Consider the following 15,042-nt stretch of genomic DNA (forward strand, 5'->3'; position numbering starts at 1 on the left):
CAACATCAATGTGATCATTTAGCAGGTGACTACAACAATTGTTACTGTGGCGGGAAGCGCAATCCCTTGCTGTTTAGGGTGCCCATGGTGAAAGACGGTCCCTTGGTGGTTGCCGGAAATCGCTGAGGCAATTAAAGAGTGTCGGCGAGCTCTACAGCAGCATAAGCAGCACCCTTCTCTGGAGCACCTCATAGCCTTTAAGCGGCTCCGTGCCCATGTTCGCCAGCTTATCAAAAGACAGAAGCAGGGGAGGGAGATACGTCTTGACCATTGGGTGCCATACGTCACCTTCACAAGGTCTGGACAAAGATCAGATGTGTTTGTGGGTATCAGACCCCAATAGGTGTCCCTGGCATCAATGGTGTGTTATCGACCAACGCAAATGTGATTTCTGAGCGCTATCGAGCCTCTGTGTCGGAGACCAAAAATGAGCTGTAGGAACACACGGTAATGAGGGATGTTCTAAAGAGATTCCTCTGTGCTCCAGAAGTAGGCACCAACTTCACACACTTCACTGCCCATCCATACTAGTCACTCCCAATTGGTGGAACTAAACTTGACCCACTTGAAAATAGGACACTGCCCATTAATGCACAGCATCATACCCTGGCAAGAGGAAAGAGGGTTGAGGAATGGTTGTAATAGCTTGGAAAGGAGAAGGTGTCAAGAATGCACGTATTATAGTTTGAAGGAGGTGGCCTAGACCTGGAGGTGGTATGGAGTATTTTTAATATTTTGGAAGACTAATGGCAGCTTGTAAGTAGCCATAAAAAAGTTCCAGTTCTGATCCTGTTAAAAACCTGTGTAATAATGACTTTGAAATCATTTTCTTGAAAGAATTCACCTGAAAAATGACTTGCCCTGGGTATGGGTGTAGGCATAAAGGGGAGGGAGTGGCTGGTCAGTCAGACCCTAGATTAAGAGAAACCACCTGTTGTGAGGATATGTATGGTGAAGATGGCATAAGAATAGAAGAGTGCTGTTCTAGTAGACAAAGAAATGCTCTACTAGGAGGATACTCTCCTATTATCACTCCATTTCCTCCATCTTTGCCTTCCTTCCTTCCTTCCTTCCTCAAAACAGGTGGCTTCCTCTCAACCTGTGGTCTGAGTGACCATGATCCCCTTCCTTCCCTTTCCAGCCTCGTCCAACCAATCCCTCCTCCCTCTATGAAGAAAGAGCATATTGTTTCAAACGTTAGGATTACTGCTTTCTGCTTTAAGCATCATTCTCAAGAGTACTAGGGCTTTCTCCTCCTGAAGGCATGTACTGCCCATCCATTGTGTGCTTAGTTTTAAATTTTCTCAATTTAATATTTATTTCAGTACATTAAAGTCTCAGTTCTTTTAATTTTAACAAAGTTCTATTTTAGTAATATTCTTATTGAGTGTAAATTAAATTATTGCATTTGGAGAAAATGAGAATGAGTGAACAACAAGGAAAACAACAAAATATTACCCTTTACCTTCACAATGTTTATGTTTGTGTGTGAATTGCAGTTTTTCAATTTCTTCTACAGGAAACTGTGGCACGTCATTTCCAACAAAAGTTACATGTTACAGACACACTAGTCAGAAGATTAGAGTTAGAGGCTACGCTGCAAGGCCACAATGGTTGTGTTAATTGTTTGGAATGGAATGCAGCTGGAAGGTAGTTGTCAACCTTAACCTGTTTATAACATACATATGAAAAAGTGATTGTGCTCACTGGTAAATTCTTTCTTTTTAAGTGTTTTGGTATCAGCATCAGATGATGTCCAGATAATTCTGTGGGATCCATTTAAACACAAGAAGCTGCATTCATTTCCCTCTGGACATCATGGAAATGTGTTTACTGTGAAGGTAAATGTTATTTTGAGATAGTGTTTCAGATTTAGCTAACAAGTTAAATAGTGACATGATTAGCCAACTAGAATAATAATAAATCCACTGAAACTATGAAAACTTTTGTTGTGCCATAAGTATCTACAGGCAACTGACTGCAGTAGCGCCAGTCATGCAGCTTTTGTGCCTGCGTGTGTGTGAGGATTTTGATTGAATACTTTTCAGCATGCTCTCTCTCTCTCTCTCTCTCTCTCTCTCTCTCTCTCTCTCTCTCTCTCACTAACGCTACACAAAACACAAGATGTTTCAAACAGGGAATGGTATCACAAAAGAAATAAAACAGTACATACATAAAAAATACCCTAATTGCCCTCATAGCAGTCTCCTCAGTCAAAATACGATATTAACGACAGCTATGAAGTTGCTGTGTTAGACACACACACACACACACACACACACACACGCACACGCACACGCACACACGAGGTATTTACCCATTCAACTTCCCTATACAAAATACCTCTTTACTTTAGAAGCTTAACTGCATACAACATAAAGATGATGTGAAATATTTGTAAAAATTCCTGTAGCACAAATCTTATAATTTTTGAATAATGTAAATTTTACTAACAATGAAACAGTTCCTTGTTTATTCCACGTAATAGTCACAAAATGTGAAGTGAAGTGGCTGTTGGATGATGAAAACAGATATTTTCCGTACACCACACACACCTGGCAATATATTAATGCATTCAGTTACTGTACAGTAATTACTAGTTTTATTTATACAAAACTGTACTACGTACTGAGCATACTTGATCAAATTCGTAAAATATGGTGATGTAAATTGCCAATGCAGAAATGAATGAAGTTAATAATACTGTCCCACTGACAAACCTGAGATGACAAAGTGCTATCAAAAATTACATTGTTCAACACTTTTCTATTAAATGCTTTACACTGTTGAAAATTTTTTTATCAAGAAGCTGAATCACACTATTAGTTCCAGCTGTATTTTGAATTATATTGACAGACTTTTCGTTGTTTAAAGACAGACATGTCATTATGTCCAGGCCAGGAGTACAACAAAAGGAATGACTTATTTTCCGCAAATCGTCAGATGTTTCAGATGTACTGTTGGAAATTATTCTCCCATTTTCCACATTTTGCTATATAGAATACAAGATTTTTGCAAGTAAACAGTAATTTTTTCCTTCAATTTTGTCCTTTTTTAAAATTTGCATGATGTACATGAAGACAGATATAAAGCTGCGTATACTTGTCACCGGCATTGTTGATGAGTGTGGTGTAGCATTCATTGAAAGCACAAATGACTGTTTTTTTCTTTCTTTCCTTCTTTCTTCTTCCTTTTTTTTCCCCCTCCACTGAAATGCAAATGTTGCTCGCACACAGTTCTTGCACAAAACCTGACTGGTTTTATACACAGTGTTTTAGAGGAAAACAAGGAGCTTCGCTTTCATGTCAGCTGCGAATTTCTCTGTGGTATTACCTATTAATGACATCTACTCTACATGTTTACTTGAGGTAAACTTTGTAATTTTGTTACTTTCTTTTCATATGATTTCTCGAATCTGTGTACCCTGACCGAAGAAGCCTGGAAATTGGTAATGGTAATCTCACCTGTAATTCAGAGTGCCCAATCTTGTAGATCTCCTTTACTAATGGTGCACTGACTCTTATGAGCAGTGCTAAATCTTTCTAATAGTTTTTCTTTCACGCTTTTGTGTGTTTCATTTTTGGCACGTATTTCGTACTTCATGTAAATCTATCAGATTTATATAATTCATGTTCAGGGCTTTGCACACTGTTTAAGTTTAAGCACTTTCTCCTTCCTTTGTTTAACCAAAATTCAGCCTTTTCTTTGTCACAGAAAGCTATTACTGCCCCCCTTTTTTCTGCTTTCAAGGTAGTCTATGTTTGTTCTGGACTTCTAACTAGCACAACAATTATTGATTGAACTAAAATTCACGGAGTCATCTGTTATTTCCTGTGTCTTCTAATACTGATATTTCCACAATTTCTAATGAAATGTTAACATCATTCAAATGAATGTCCAAGAAGTTGATTAATAAATAACACATATGTAAGTTTTCAGGAGAAGTAGGTGACTTTGATTGCACACCACATTCTTCATATTTCATCTTTGCAAGGTTGAAAACGTTAATTGAATTCCAAATTGCTGTGAAACTCTGGAACCTGCAGAAAGACATATACTATTAGCAGCCACAGCTAGTTATTATGGATATTAAATGAGTTGCAAAATGAGCAAATAGTAACACTGAACAGTTGTGTCAGAGAAACTATCAACAGAAACTGAAATTCACTTCACAGGCTATGATTGTTTTGCGCCAGTTTATCGATGTAATGTCAACGTATGGTATATGTCCTCCATGTTGCACACATGGTGTCTGCTCCAGCTCTAGCTGCCTGGTGAGCTATGAGTTTAGCAGTTTTCAACATTTCCAAAAAATTACTTTCAGTGTATCTTGACAGCTAAAATGTTGGCATTGTGTTTCTATCGATGGATTCTTCCTGTATAAAAAGTTTCAGGGTAGGTTTTGACATGTTGAATTGGAACATTCCCTAATTAGAAATCTGTGGCCATGTTCTTTAGCTGCCTCATCAACAACATATTGTTGGAACTCTGGTTATATCTTTTTTCACTGGTTCCATGAGCTGTGCCTTGCACAAATCGTCCTGAACTTTCACATTATTGTGTTTCAACTGTTCAGCAGTGTTGCCTTTTTTTTGTATTTATTGTCAGAGCTTTATCTTTAATAACTGAATGGTACGGGGCATTATCCGTCACAGTGACAGATGGCCAATTAAAGTTTTCCAATAGTTGCCTGTGAATAGCATGAGAAAACCATCATGATTCATCTCGTCCAGATATTCACCTGTTTCTCCCGATTTGTAAACAAGGAGGCAGTATGTCATGAAACCAAATGAAGTGCCAGCATGGTAGACAATAATTTTTGTACCATTTCCCTCAAGAACAGCAGAACTTCCATATATACTATCATCTATCCAGTCTTTTCTGACGAAATGACATCTGTTTATCCAGGTCTTGTTGAGCCACAGAATGTCTTCAAATGGCTCTCAAGCAGTGTCTTAAAAATTGATAATGCCACTTGACAATATCACCTCCCTTCATTGTTATTTTGTGTTTGTTAATTTGTTGTACTGAAAACATAGTGCTCTGACAACCTTTAACAAAAAAGTCTTGCTACCACTAAGTGTGCCTCTAAGTAGTAGGGTGCAGTTTCTTTTTATAGCTGGATGTTCTATCTTGTAATATCCATATATGTGACAACAAGCAGTGTATTGTTGGAATGAGTCCAAGTTTGTTATTTCTTGTTCTGTCCTACCTCCTTTACCGGGTATCTGTAGCTTAGACGAATCGGCCCCTTCCTGTTCTGCTGAGTATTTTCCCTTATAAACTTTAATGGCAGTGTTTCTGTGCATCTTCAAAGCATCTACAGTTCTTTAGACTACCTTTGATAAAGGAATAGAGTCAAATTATTGTCTGTCTCCTTCTCGAAATAGTCCTGCATCGAGCACATAAAATTGTGTGTCTGACCACACAAAACGTGAATGGATCACTGAACTTTCAGCTTAGGAACCGTACTTTTCTGCACACTTAACGCTGTAACCTCCAGACATTCTGAAGTGCAAAATAAACTCGCCACACAAACAAATGGTGCACACATCGAAATCTATCACACCTGTTTAGGTTACCGGCCACAAGCGTTGTCTGCAACCTGACAGTAGCTATAGCAAAGAGATTTGATAATGGGGACAGGCACATGAGGCACGACCGAGTGCGTTCTCTATCTGCTGCTGTGGTAGCAGCCCTGTAAACAGCTAGACATCAGTCACTTTGTTATTCTGGTGCAGGTATATTTGCTCCTAGCCCTTATCAAATTATGAGCTGGCGGTTCGAATGTCGAAAGTATCCAGCTAATTTCACTGCAAATTCCGCGATCAGATACCGCAAACAGTTTCAGGAGGTATCGGTAAACAGGAGGCCACTAAGAAGAGTAAAAATGTCGAGTGCTTGCCATTCTGTGGACGAATGACGGGAAAGGTTAGCCGGCTTCTGAAGGGACATAACACCGAGTCAGTCTTTAGACCTTCGGCATAAAATATGCAAATGAGGTAATGTAGCCTACAGAATTCCCAGTGCTTACAAAATACTGAGTAAGTGTGGAAAGTATTAAGTCTAGCAGACCGTGCATACGATAGAACATTAGCAGACAGAATATGAGAGATGTCACTGATTACACCGTCAAGAAAAATCTGCAATAGGTGGACATGTATTAGAAGGTGGACATAAAATTGCATTCAGTGACACTGCTATCATTGTTTCTAGGATAGTATAATGAAAAAAAAGCTGTAGATATTAAAATATATGAGAAGACCATCAAAGACAACAGTTGATAGCTGAGGACTGCTTGAAGTGTGGCCATAACAAGGTTAACAGTTTCACTGCTGCCCATGTAAACTTTTTCTGTTTCTTAGAATGCCAGCCATTTATATGGATTTTAAATATTTTTATTAAGGTTAAGAGCCAACATTGAACTGTGGTATCAACCTTTTATGAAAATCTGAAAGTACTACTACTGGATTACATACTTTCAGCTTCTTGTAATGTTTTGTTTTTTTCCTTATATTTTTGATGAATGTTAGGTTTTGCAAAACTATGAAAGTTTACCAAAGTCGGAATAATTCTTTATTACTATTCTAACCTTAAAACCGTAATTATAAATTATTAAACACTATTTTCACATAGTACAGTGTTTTTGGTGTGATGTATTCTGAAACATGCCCTACACTCACTTCATTTTTTTAAACCTATAATAAAGAAAAAAATGTTTGATAGTTAAGAAAATGAAAGGCAAAAAGAACATAAAAAGTTGTTTCAACAAACGATTTAGGTGATCGAAATGAGAAATAATCACCGGACATTGGACGCAGTTCTTCTCGCACAAAATCAGGATCGTCGTACGAATTGTCTGTGTCGTCATTCTCACTGTCATTGCTGACAAAATCTCGCTCCGATTCGTATAAAATTTTGTCGTCCATGAGAAAACGCGAAGCCGTAGCTTTTGTATTGTTACATACTGGATGAACTGCTTTTGTCCTCCGGCAACTCAATTCTTTACAACAAATGAGGTCTGTTGGCTGATTTAGAAACTACATTTCCTCAACCTGCCTGCTGTTTGAGAAATTACAACACAGTGAGGGGACTGGTAAGTCTTATCAACATATGTGGGCTCTGATTTAAAAACCAGGAGAAGCTGTACCCCATCAAATGCCAGCATTGTCAGTCTACCAAAATTTTCACATCCAGTCATTTGAAGGGACTGGCAGTTACAGAGTTAAAGTGGACGCAACAGAAGCAGGGCGGTAACATTGTGGACTGAACACCTGTGATATCATAGCCAGTAACATAGTTAGATTGATCCATCTCCACGTACGGCTCTGTCCTTTTACACGTGGCTTCATATTCTGACAAGAAACACTCCCGCCCTTCTCCTTCAAGGAGTATTGCAACAGGGGTTCAGGGCTATTGCTTACCTACTGAGCAAGCAAATGGCCTCCTTGGAAATGCTCCAGGTAACTCAGACTTATGAAAGGCTGCAATTTACTGCTTTTTGTGTGTGTGTGTGTGTGTGTGTGTGTGTGTGTGTGTGTGTGTGTGTGCGTGTGTGTGTTTGTTTGTTTGTTTGTTTGTTTGTCTGTCTGTCTTTGTCTTTGTGAGGAAAATTTTGGCAGAGGGTAAATAATTTACTCCTAAAGAAGACCACTCGCCGAACAATGGAAGCATTAGTTGTTGACTGACACACACGTGATAATGAAAATTTATTCTCATTAGTGTGTGCCTGTCCGTGACTCAATGCTTCTATTATTGAGTGAGTGGTCTTTTTTACTCCTGAGTTAATTAAAGACTCAGTATGGTGTGCAATACAACTGCCAAACGTCTCGGACAGTGGAGGACCAATGTCAGCATTGTTGACTATGAATTACAGTGCAACAAAAATCCTAGCATAGACGCTGATGAGCCAAAACGTTATGATCACTTGCATAATAGCTTGTTTGTCCGTCTTTGGAATGAAATGCATCTCTGGGTCAGCATATCAGGGATCTGACAGTTTGTCGGTAGGTTTGTGGAGGTATGTGACATTAGGTGTGTGGGCACAGGACATGTAATGCCTGTATTACACGATGTGCCTAAACCGTATACCTGTGCACCGATGCCCCTAATGTGCATACTTGTAACTACAGACTGGTTCACTTCCGACCTATTACACCGTCCACGCGGGATATACCTAGCCCGCGTGCGCAGCAGCAGACTGTATGCGCAAAAAGAAAATAGATGTCTTATGTCCTGACGTCTTGTAAAGTCGTTTGTTCTACCGCGCGCAACTCGAGGGCAACTGTATGATATACTGAAGCATCATACATTCAAATTATTTGTGAACTCGAGGTTCCTATTTATAAAGAAATTGTTTTCTACCATTATGTATTAAGTAGTAGTTTTTCTCTAACGTAGGTCAGTACTATTCTGAATTACAGACGCAACAGTTTTATATTACGACACTTGGTTACACGTGTATATGTATATCGAAATTTACATTTATACAGCATATTGCACATGGAGGATCCACTTGTTTTTGGAGCTATTGCCCTGGCAGTGACAATAAATCTTCGGATTAGGGCAGAACGGAGATGAAAACGAAAAGGCAAACGTTGTTGGGTTCGACCCTAGCTGACAAGAAGGGTGGAAGGCAGGGAAATATATTCAATGTTAATGAAAGAACTGAGGCCCGAAGATCCGCAAGAATTTCGGAACTTTGTTAGGATGGACATGGCCTGTTTCGAGAAGCTGCTGTCTATGATAGAAGATGGAAACAGGAAGTGTGACACAGTCATGAGGGAGGCTATTTCACCTTCTAGAGAGTAAGAATTATATGGTTATGTTTTGTGATCATACCAGCCTGGATCACTAATAAAATACCGGTGAACGCCCTGTTATGTTGCTGGCTGGTTGTAACATTACGTTTCCTGGCGAATGGGGAATCTTTTAAGAGTCTGGCTTTTAGCCACAGAATAGCACAGCCCACCATTTCAAAAGTTGTTGTGGATGTATGCACTGCAATTTCCAACACATTAAATGACCAATACTTAGGTGACGTTGTGTTATTTTTCCAATTTTGGCCTATACTCAGAATTTTGCAGTCCTCGTCTGTCGCACTGGGGCAAACTGCAAGGACTTTCTCCCTTTCACTGCCAGTTTCTCTTTTCTGGCATGTTGAAATCAAGCAACAGGTGCAATTAAATCAAACCTGAACTTTCGTAAACTAAGGCATTACGATACAAATCGAAAATCACCGTATAACGTTATATGCATATTCCTCAGAAAGAAACGATTTCCGACTACCTTATTATGATACAGTGGGTCATACATACACCTTTCCTCGCTGTATGCCTGATTTCAGACGCTTAATTCCTCTCTGCTCCATTTCATTTCTAGAATACGAAGCTATCAATAGAAGAAATCCTTTCACAAACAGCTAGTATATAAGAGTCTACTGCAAAAAAGTTTCTTTTTTGCATTTGTGAAACCTGTTTACTGAAAACAAAATACTGAAGATCCCCAATGCGAAAAATCCCCAACACGAACATCTGAAATTAGCCACTAGCCACCTAACAATAACCAAACAACAAGCAGAAAGCACCATGGTACACCCTTCTGCACATGCGCGAATTATCGCTGCCTACTGCGCATGCGCGGATTGACGGCAGTTTAGAACTGCTCTCTATTCCTACGTGCAGATAATCTGTCTGCTAATTTACGTAGTTTCACCCGTTCTACCGCTAGATGGCTGTCGCGATAGGCCAGTATCGTTCGCGGCGGATCGTCGTGTGACACATCGTGATATCACTGCAATGCTCCCCAAACGACTGCAGCATGGTCCTGGCTCTGAGACATGGACAATTATCCTGCTAAAAGATGACATTGTCGTCGGGGAAGGCATTAAGGATGAAGGGATGCAGGTGGTTCACAGCTGTCGGCATGTCTTCGATTACTATCGCAGGTCCCAAGCAAGCACAGGAGAATGTCACGAATAGCATAACAACATTACCAATAGCCTTGGCCATGGCATGCTGCATGTTTAGCGCCACCATTCATCTTGATAACAGGATTTGTGGAGACAACCATCAACCTAATGTAGCAAAACTCTGATTCACCCAAAGAGCTGACATGTTTCCATTGATCAACAGTTGAATCCCAATGGTACCATGCCCACTGCAGTCATAATTGATGCTGTTGTTGGATCAACATGTGAACATGTAGTTTCTGTCTGGTGCAGAGCTCCATGTTCAACAATGTACAATGAACAGTGTGCTCCAAAACACCTGTATGTGCACCAGCATTGTAATCTTTCAGCAGGGATGCCAAAGATCACCATGTATCCTACTTTACAGAGCAAACAAGCCTCTGAACCCCACATTCACTGAATAGTTATGGACATCCATCTTTCTGTAAAGGCTCACGACAGTAGCATGGGAGCATTTGACCAGCTTCGCCATTTTGGAGATACTCTTTCATAGGCTAGGCATAATAATAATCTGTCCATTGTCAGAGTTGCTTACCTCAATGGATTTCCCAATTTGCAGCCCATATCGTCGCTAGGGTGAGTCCCTGTCCATGTCTTATCCGCTCACATAACTTTGTTACCGCATCATGTGTTCGCAATGTCACCAGGTGGCATCCAATGTTGTAGTGTGCAGTAATGTTTTGGCTTATAAGTGTATGCTGAGTTTTAGTGACAATGTTATCAGAACGGCTGGTCCTGGCGGAGGTTCGAATTCTCCCTCGGGCATGGGTGTGTGTGTTTGTCCTTAGGATAATTTAGGTTAAGTAGTGTGTAAGCTTAGGGACTAATGACCTTAGCAGCTAAGTCCCATAAGATTTCACACACATTTGAACATTTTTTTTGTTTGTTAGAAATATGATTGAGACAAGGTTTGTAGGAAATATTGTCAACACATATGCATACTAAAAGCTGAACAAAGCCTGGGATTCTGCATTAGAATCAGTAAAAGAGCAGTCGCAAGCTCATGGGAGCCAAGAAGCAAGGTAATCCCCTCCTGAAAATCCACTTGGACACCATCCAGAACATGTAAGAGAAGAGCAACTGCTGCATTGTATCAGTTGTCTTGCGACAGCCAGAGCGAGAGCACCAGCAGCAGCGAGTACTGTTTGTATAAAGCGTTTTTGTACTTATTTGCTGCGCTTAGCTTTTAAATAGTTTTTCTAGCGTAGTTTTCGCGTCTCGTATTTCAGTGAGTGTTTCTTGATTATCAGAGTAGCTCATCAGAAGATTATCTTGGGAATTTGTCACCGTATAGAGTAGGGTAAACATAGTCATGTGTAGGGACTGTGGTTGTTGTGAGCGGACGCAAGGAGAATTGGCCACTCTTCGGGGGCAGGTGGAGGCTTTGTCTGTTAGGCTCATCGAGCTCGAGGCGCAGGCGTCGGCTCGTAGTGGCGTTGGGGCAACTGTGGTGAGACCTATGCCTACTTCGGTGGCCTTGGAATCACATGGAACCCCTGATGTCGCTGCGTCTTCCGGCAGTGAGCATCTTACCGGTCAGCCATCACTCCAGGGTGAATGGCGGACAGTGGTGGGCTCGCGCGTGCCTGGCCGAAAGGCGAAGGTGGGATCTGGCCGCGTGGCAGCTGCCTTACCCCTTTCCAACAGGTACGGGGTGCTTCCTAGTGGTGATGACATCGTTTCCGAGCCACCACAGGATGCCTCGCCTGTTGGGCCAGTGGCCGATTCTCCGGCAAGGTCCCAACAGTCACAGAGGGCGGGCCTATTAGTTATAGGGAGCTCCAACGTTAGGCGGGTTATGGAGCCCCTCAGGAAAATAGCGGGTAGGTCGGGGAAGAATGCCAGTGTGCACTCGGTGTGCTTGCCGGGGGGTCTCGTCCGTAATGTGGAGGAGGCCCTTCCGGCAGCTATTGAACGCACTGGGTGTGACCGGCTGCAGATAGTAGCACATGTCGGAACGAATGACGCCTGCCGCTTGGATTCTGAGGCCATCCTTGGTTCCTTCCGGCGGCTGGCTGATTTGGTGAAGACAACCAGCATCGCACGCGGAGTGCAAGCTGAGCTTAATATCTGCAGCATAGTGCCCAGAGTCGATCGCGGTCCTCTGGTTTGGAGCCGTGTGGAGGGTCTAAACCAGAGGCTCAGACGACTCTGCGACTATAATGGTTGCAAATTCATCGACCTCCGTTATTGGGTGGAGAACTGTAGGGCCCCCCTAGACAGGTCAGGCGTGCACTACACACCGGAAGCAGCTACTAGGGTAGCAGAGTACGTGTGGCGTGCACACGGGGGTTTTTTAAGTTAGAGGGACCCCCCCTTGGGCGAAACGATAAAATACCTGACGGCTTACCAGAGAGGACATTATCATCATTGATAAAGAACGTCCGTCCTCAGAGACCAAAAACAGGAAAAGTTAACGTAATATTGGTAAACTGCAGGAGTATCCAGGGCAAGGTTCCTGAATTAGTATCTCTTATTGAAGGAAATAGTGCGCATATAGTATTAGGAACGGAAAGTTGGTTAAAACCGGAAGTGAACAGTAACGAAATCCTAGACACAGAATGGAATATATACCGCAAGGATAGGATAAATGCCAATGGTGGAGGAGTATTTATAGCAGTAAAGAATTCAATAATATCAAGTGAAGTTATTAGCGAATGCGAATGTGAAATAATCTGGGTTAAGCTAAGTATCAAAGGTGGGTCAGATATGATAGTCGGATGCTTCTATAGACCACCTGCATCAGCAACCGTAGTAGTTGAGCGCCTCAGAGAGAACCTGCAGAACGTCGTGAAGAAGTTTCGTGATCATACTATTGTAATAGGGGGAGACTTCAATCTACCAGGTATAGAATGGGATAGTCACACAATCAGAACTGGAGCCAGGGACAGAGACTCTTGTGACATTATCCTGAATGCCTTGTCCGAGAATTACTTCGAGCAGATAGTTAGAGAACCAACTCGTGAAGCTATCGTTTTAGACCTCATAGCAACAAATAGACCGGAACTTTTCGACTCCGTGAATGTAGAAGAGGGTATCAGTGATCATAAGTCAGTGGTTGCATCAATGACTACAAGTGTAATAAGAAATGCGAAGAAAGGAAGGAAAATATATTTGCTTAACAAGAGTGATAGTGCACAAATCGCAGAATATCTGAGTGACCACCATCAAACGTTCATTTCTGAGGAAGAGGATGTGGAACAAAAATGGAAAAAATTCAGAAACATCGTCCAGTACGCCTTAGATAAGTTCGTACCGACTAAGGTCCAAAGTGAGGGGAAAGATCCACCGTGGTATAACAATCATGTACGAAAGGTACTACGGAAACAAAGAAAGCTTCATCATAGGTTTAAGAGTAGTCGAATCATAGCTGATAAGGAAAAGCTGAACGAAGCGAAAAAGAGCGTAAAGAGAGCAATGAGAGAAGCATTCAACGAATTCGAACATAAAACATTGGCAAACAATCTAAACAAGAACCCTAAAAAGTTTTGGTCATATGTAAAATCGGTAAGCGGATCTAAATCCCCTATTCAGTCACTCGTTGACCACGATGGCACCGAAACAGAGGACGACCGAAGAAAGGCAGAAATACTGAATTCAGTGTTCCGAAACTGTTTCACTGCGGAAAATCGTAACACGGTCCCTGACTTCAGCCGTCGCACGGACGCCAAAATGGATGATATTGAAATAAACGATATCGGAATTGAAAAACAACTGCTATCACTTAGTAGCGGAAAAGCATCCGGACCAGACGAGATACCCTTAAGATTCTACAGTGATTATGCTAAAGAACTTGCCCCCTTTCTATCAGCAATTTATCGTAGATCGCTGGAAGAACGTAAAGTACCTAGCGACTGGAAGAAAGCGCAGGTCGTTCCCATTTTCAAGAAGGGTCATAAATCAGATGCGAATAATTATAGGCCTATTTCGCTTACGTCAATCTGTTGTAGAATAATGGAACATGTTTTGTGTTCTCGTATTATGACGTTCTTAGATAATACAAATCTCCTTCATCATAACCAACATGGATTCCGCAAACAGAGATCATGTGAAACTCAGCTCGCCCTATTTGCCCAAGAAATTCACAGTGCCGTAGACACTGGCGAGCAGATTGATGCCGTATTCCTGGACTTCAGGAAGGCATTTGATACGGTTCCGCACTTACGTTTAGTGAAAAAAATACGAGCTTACGGAATATCGGACCAGGTTTGTGATTGGATTCAGGATTTCCTAGAAGAAAGAACACAACATGTCATTCTTAACGGTTCAAAATCTGCAGATGTAGAGGTAATTTCGGGAGTACCGCAAGGAAGCGTGATAGGACCTTTATTGTTTACAATATACATAAATGACTTAGTTGACAACATCGGTAGCTCCGTGAGGCTATTTGCAGATGACACGGTTGTCTACAAGAAAGTAGCAACATCAGAAGACTCGTACGTACTCCAGGAAGACCTGCAGAGGATTAATGCATGGTGCGACAGCTGGCAGCTTTCCCTAAACGTAGATAAATGTAATATAATGCGCATACATAGGGGCAGAAATCCATTCCAGTACGATTATGCCATAGGTGGTAAATCATTGGAAGCGGTAACGACCGTAAAATACTTAGGAGTTACTATCCGGAGCGATCTGAAGTGGAATGATCACATAAAACAAATAGTGGGAAAAGCAGGCGCCAGGTTGAGATTCATAGGAAGAATTCTAAGAAAATGTGACTCATCGACGAAAGAAGTAGCTTACAAAACGCTTGTTCGTCCGATTCTTGAGTATTGCTCATCAGTATGGGACCCTTACCAGGTTGGATTAATAGAAGAGATAGACATGATCCAGCGAAAAGCAGCACGATTCGTCATGGGGACATTTAGTCAGCGCGAGAGCGTTACAGAGATGCTGAACAAGCTCCAGTGGCGGACACTTCAAGAAAGGTGTTACGCAATACGGAGAGGTTTATTATCGAAATTACGAGAGAGCACATTCCGGGAAGAGATGGGCAACATATTACTACCGCCCACATATATCTCGCGTAATGATCACAACGAAAAGATCCGAGAAATTAGAGCAAATACGGA

The 15,042-nt window shown here is 41.5% G+C and overlaps 1 protein-coding gene across 3 annotated transcripts in view; it reads left to right on the forward strand.

Annotated features, from left to right (window-relative positions):
• Window positions 1–15,042, forward strand: part of LOC124721467 (WD and tetratricopeptide repeats protein 1-like) — a 207,539-nt gene that overhangs the window by 13,456 nt on the left and 179,041 nt on the right. For all 3 annotated transcript variants that reach the window (XM_047246458.1, XM_047246460.1, XM_047246459.1), the window contains exons 3-4: window positions 1,520–1,650; window positions 1,730–1,841. In XM_047246458.1, the coding sequence (XP_047102414.1) occupies window positions 1,520–1,650; window positions 1,730–1,841 (243 nt within the window). The remainder of the gene's footprint in view (window positions 1–1,519; window positions 1,651–1,729; window positions 1,842–15,042) is intronic.

This window comes from Schistocerca piceifrons, chromosome X (genome assembly GCF_021461385.2).
Source record: "Schistocerca piceifrons isolate TAMUIC-IGC-003096 chromosome X, iqSchPice1.1, whole genome shotgun sequence".
Lineage (NCBI taxonomy): Eukaryota > Metazoa > Arthropoda > Insecta > Orthoptera > Acrididae > Schistocerca > Schistocerca piceifrons.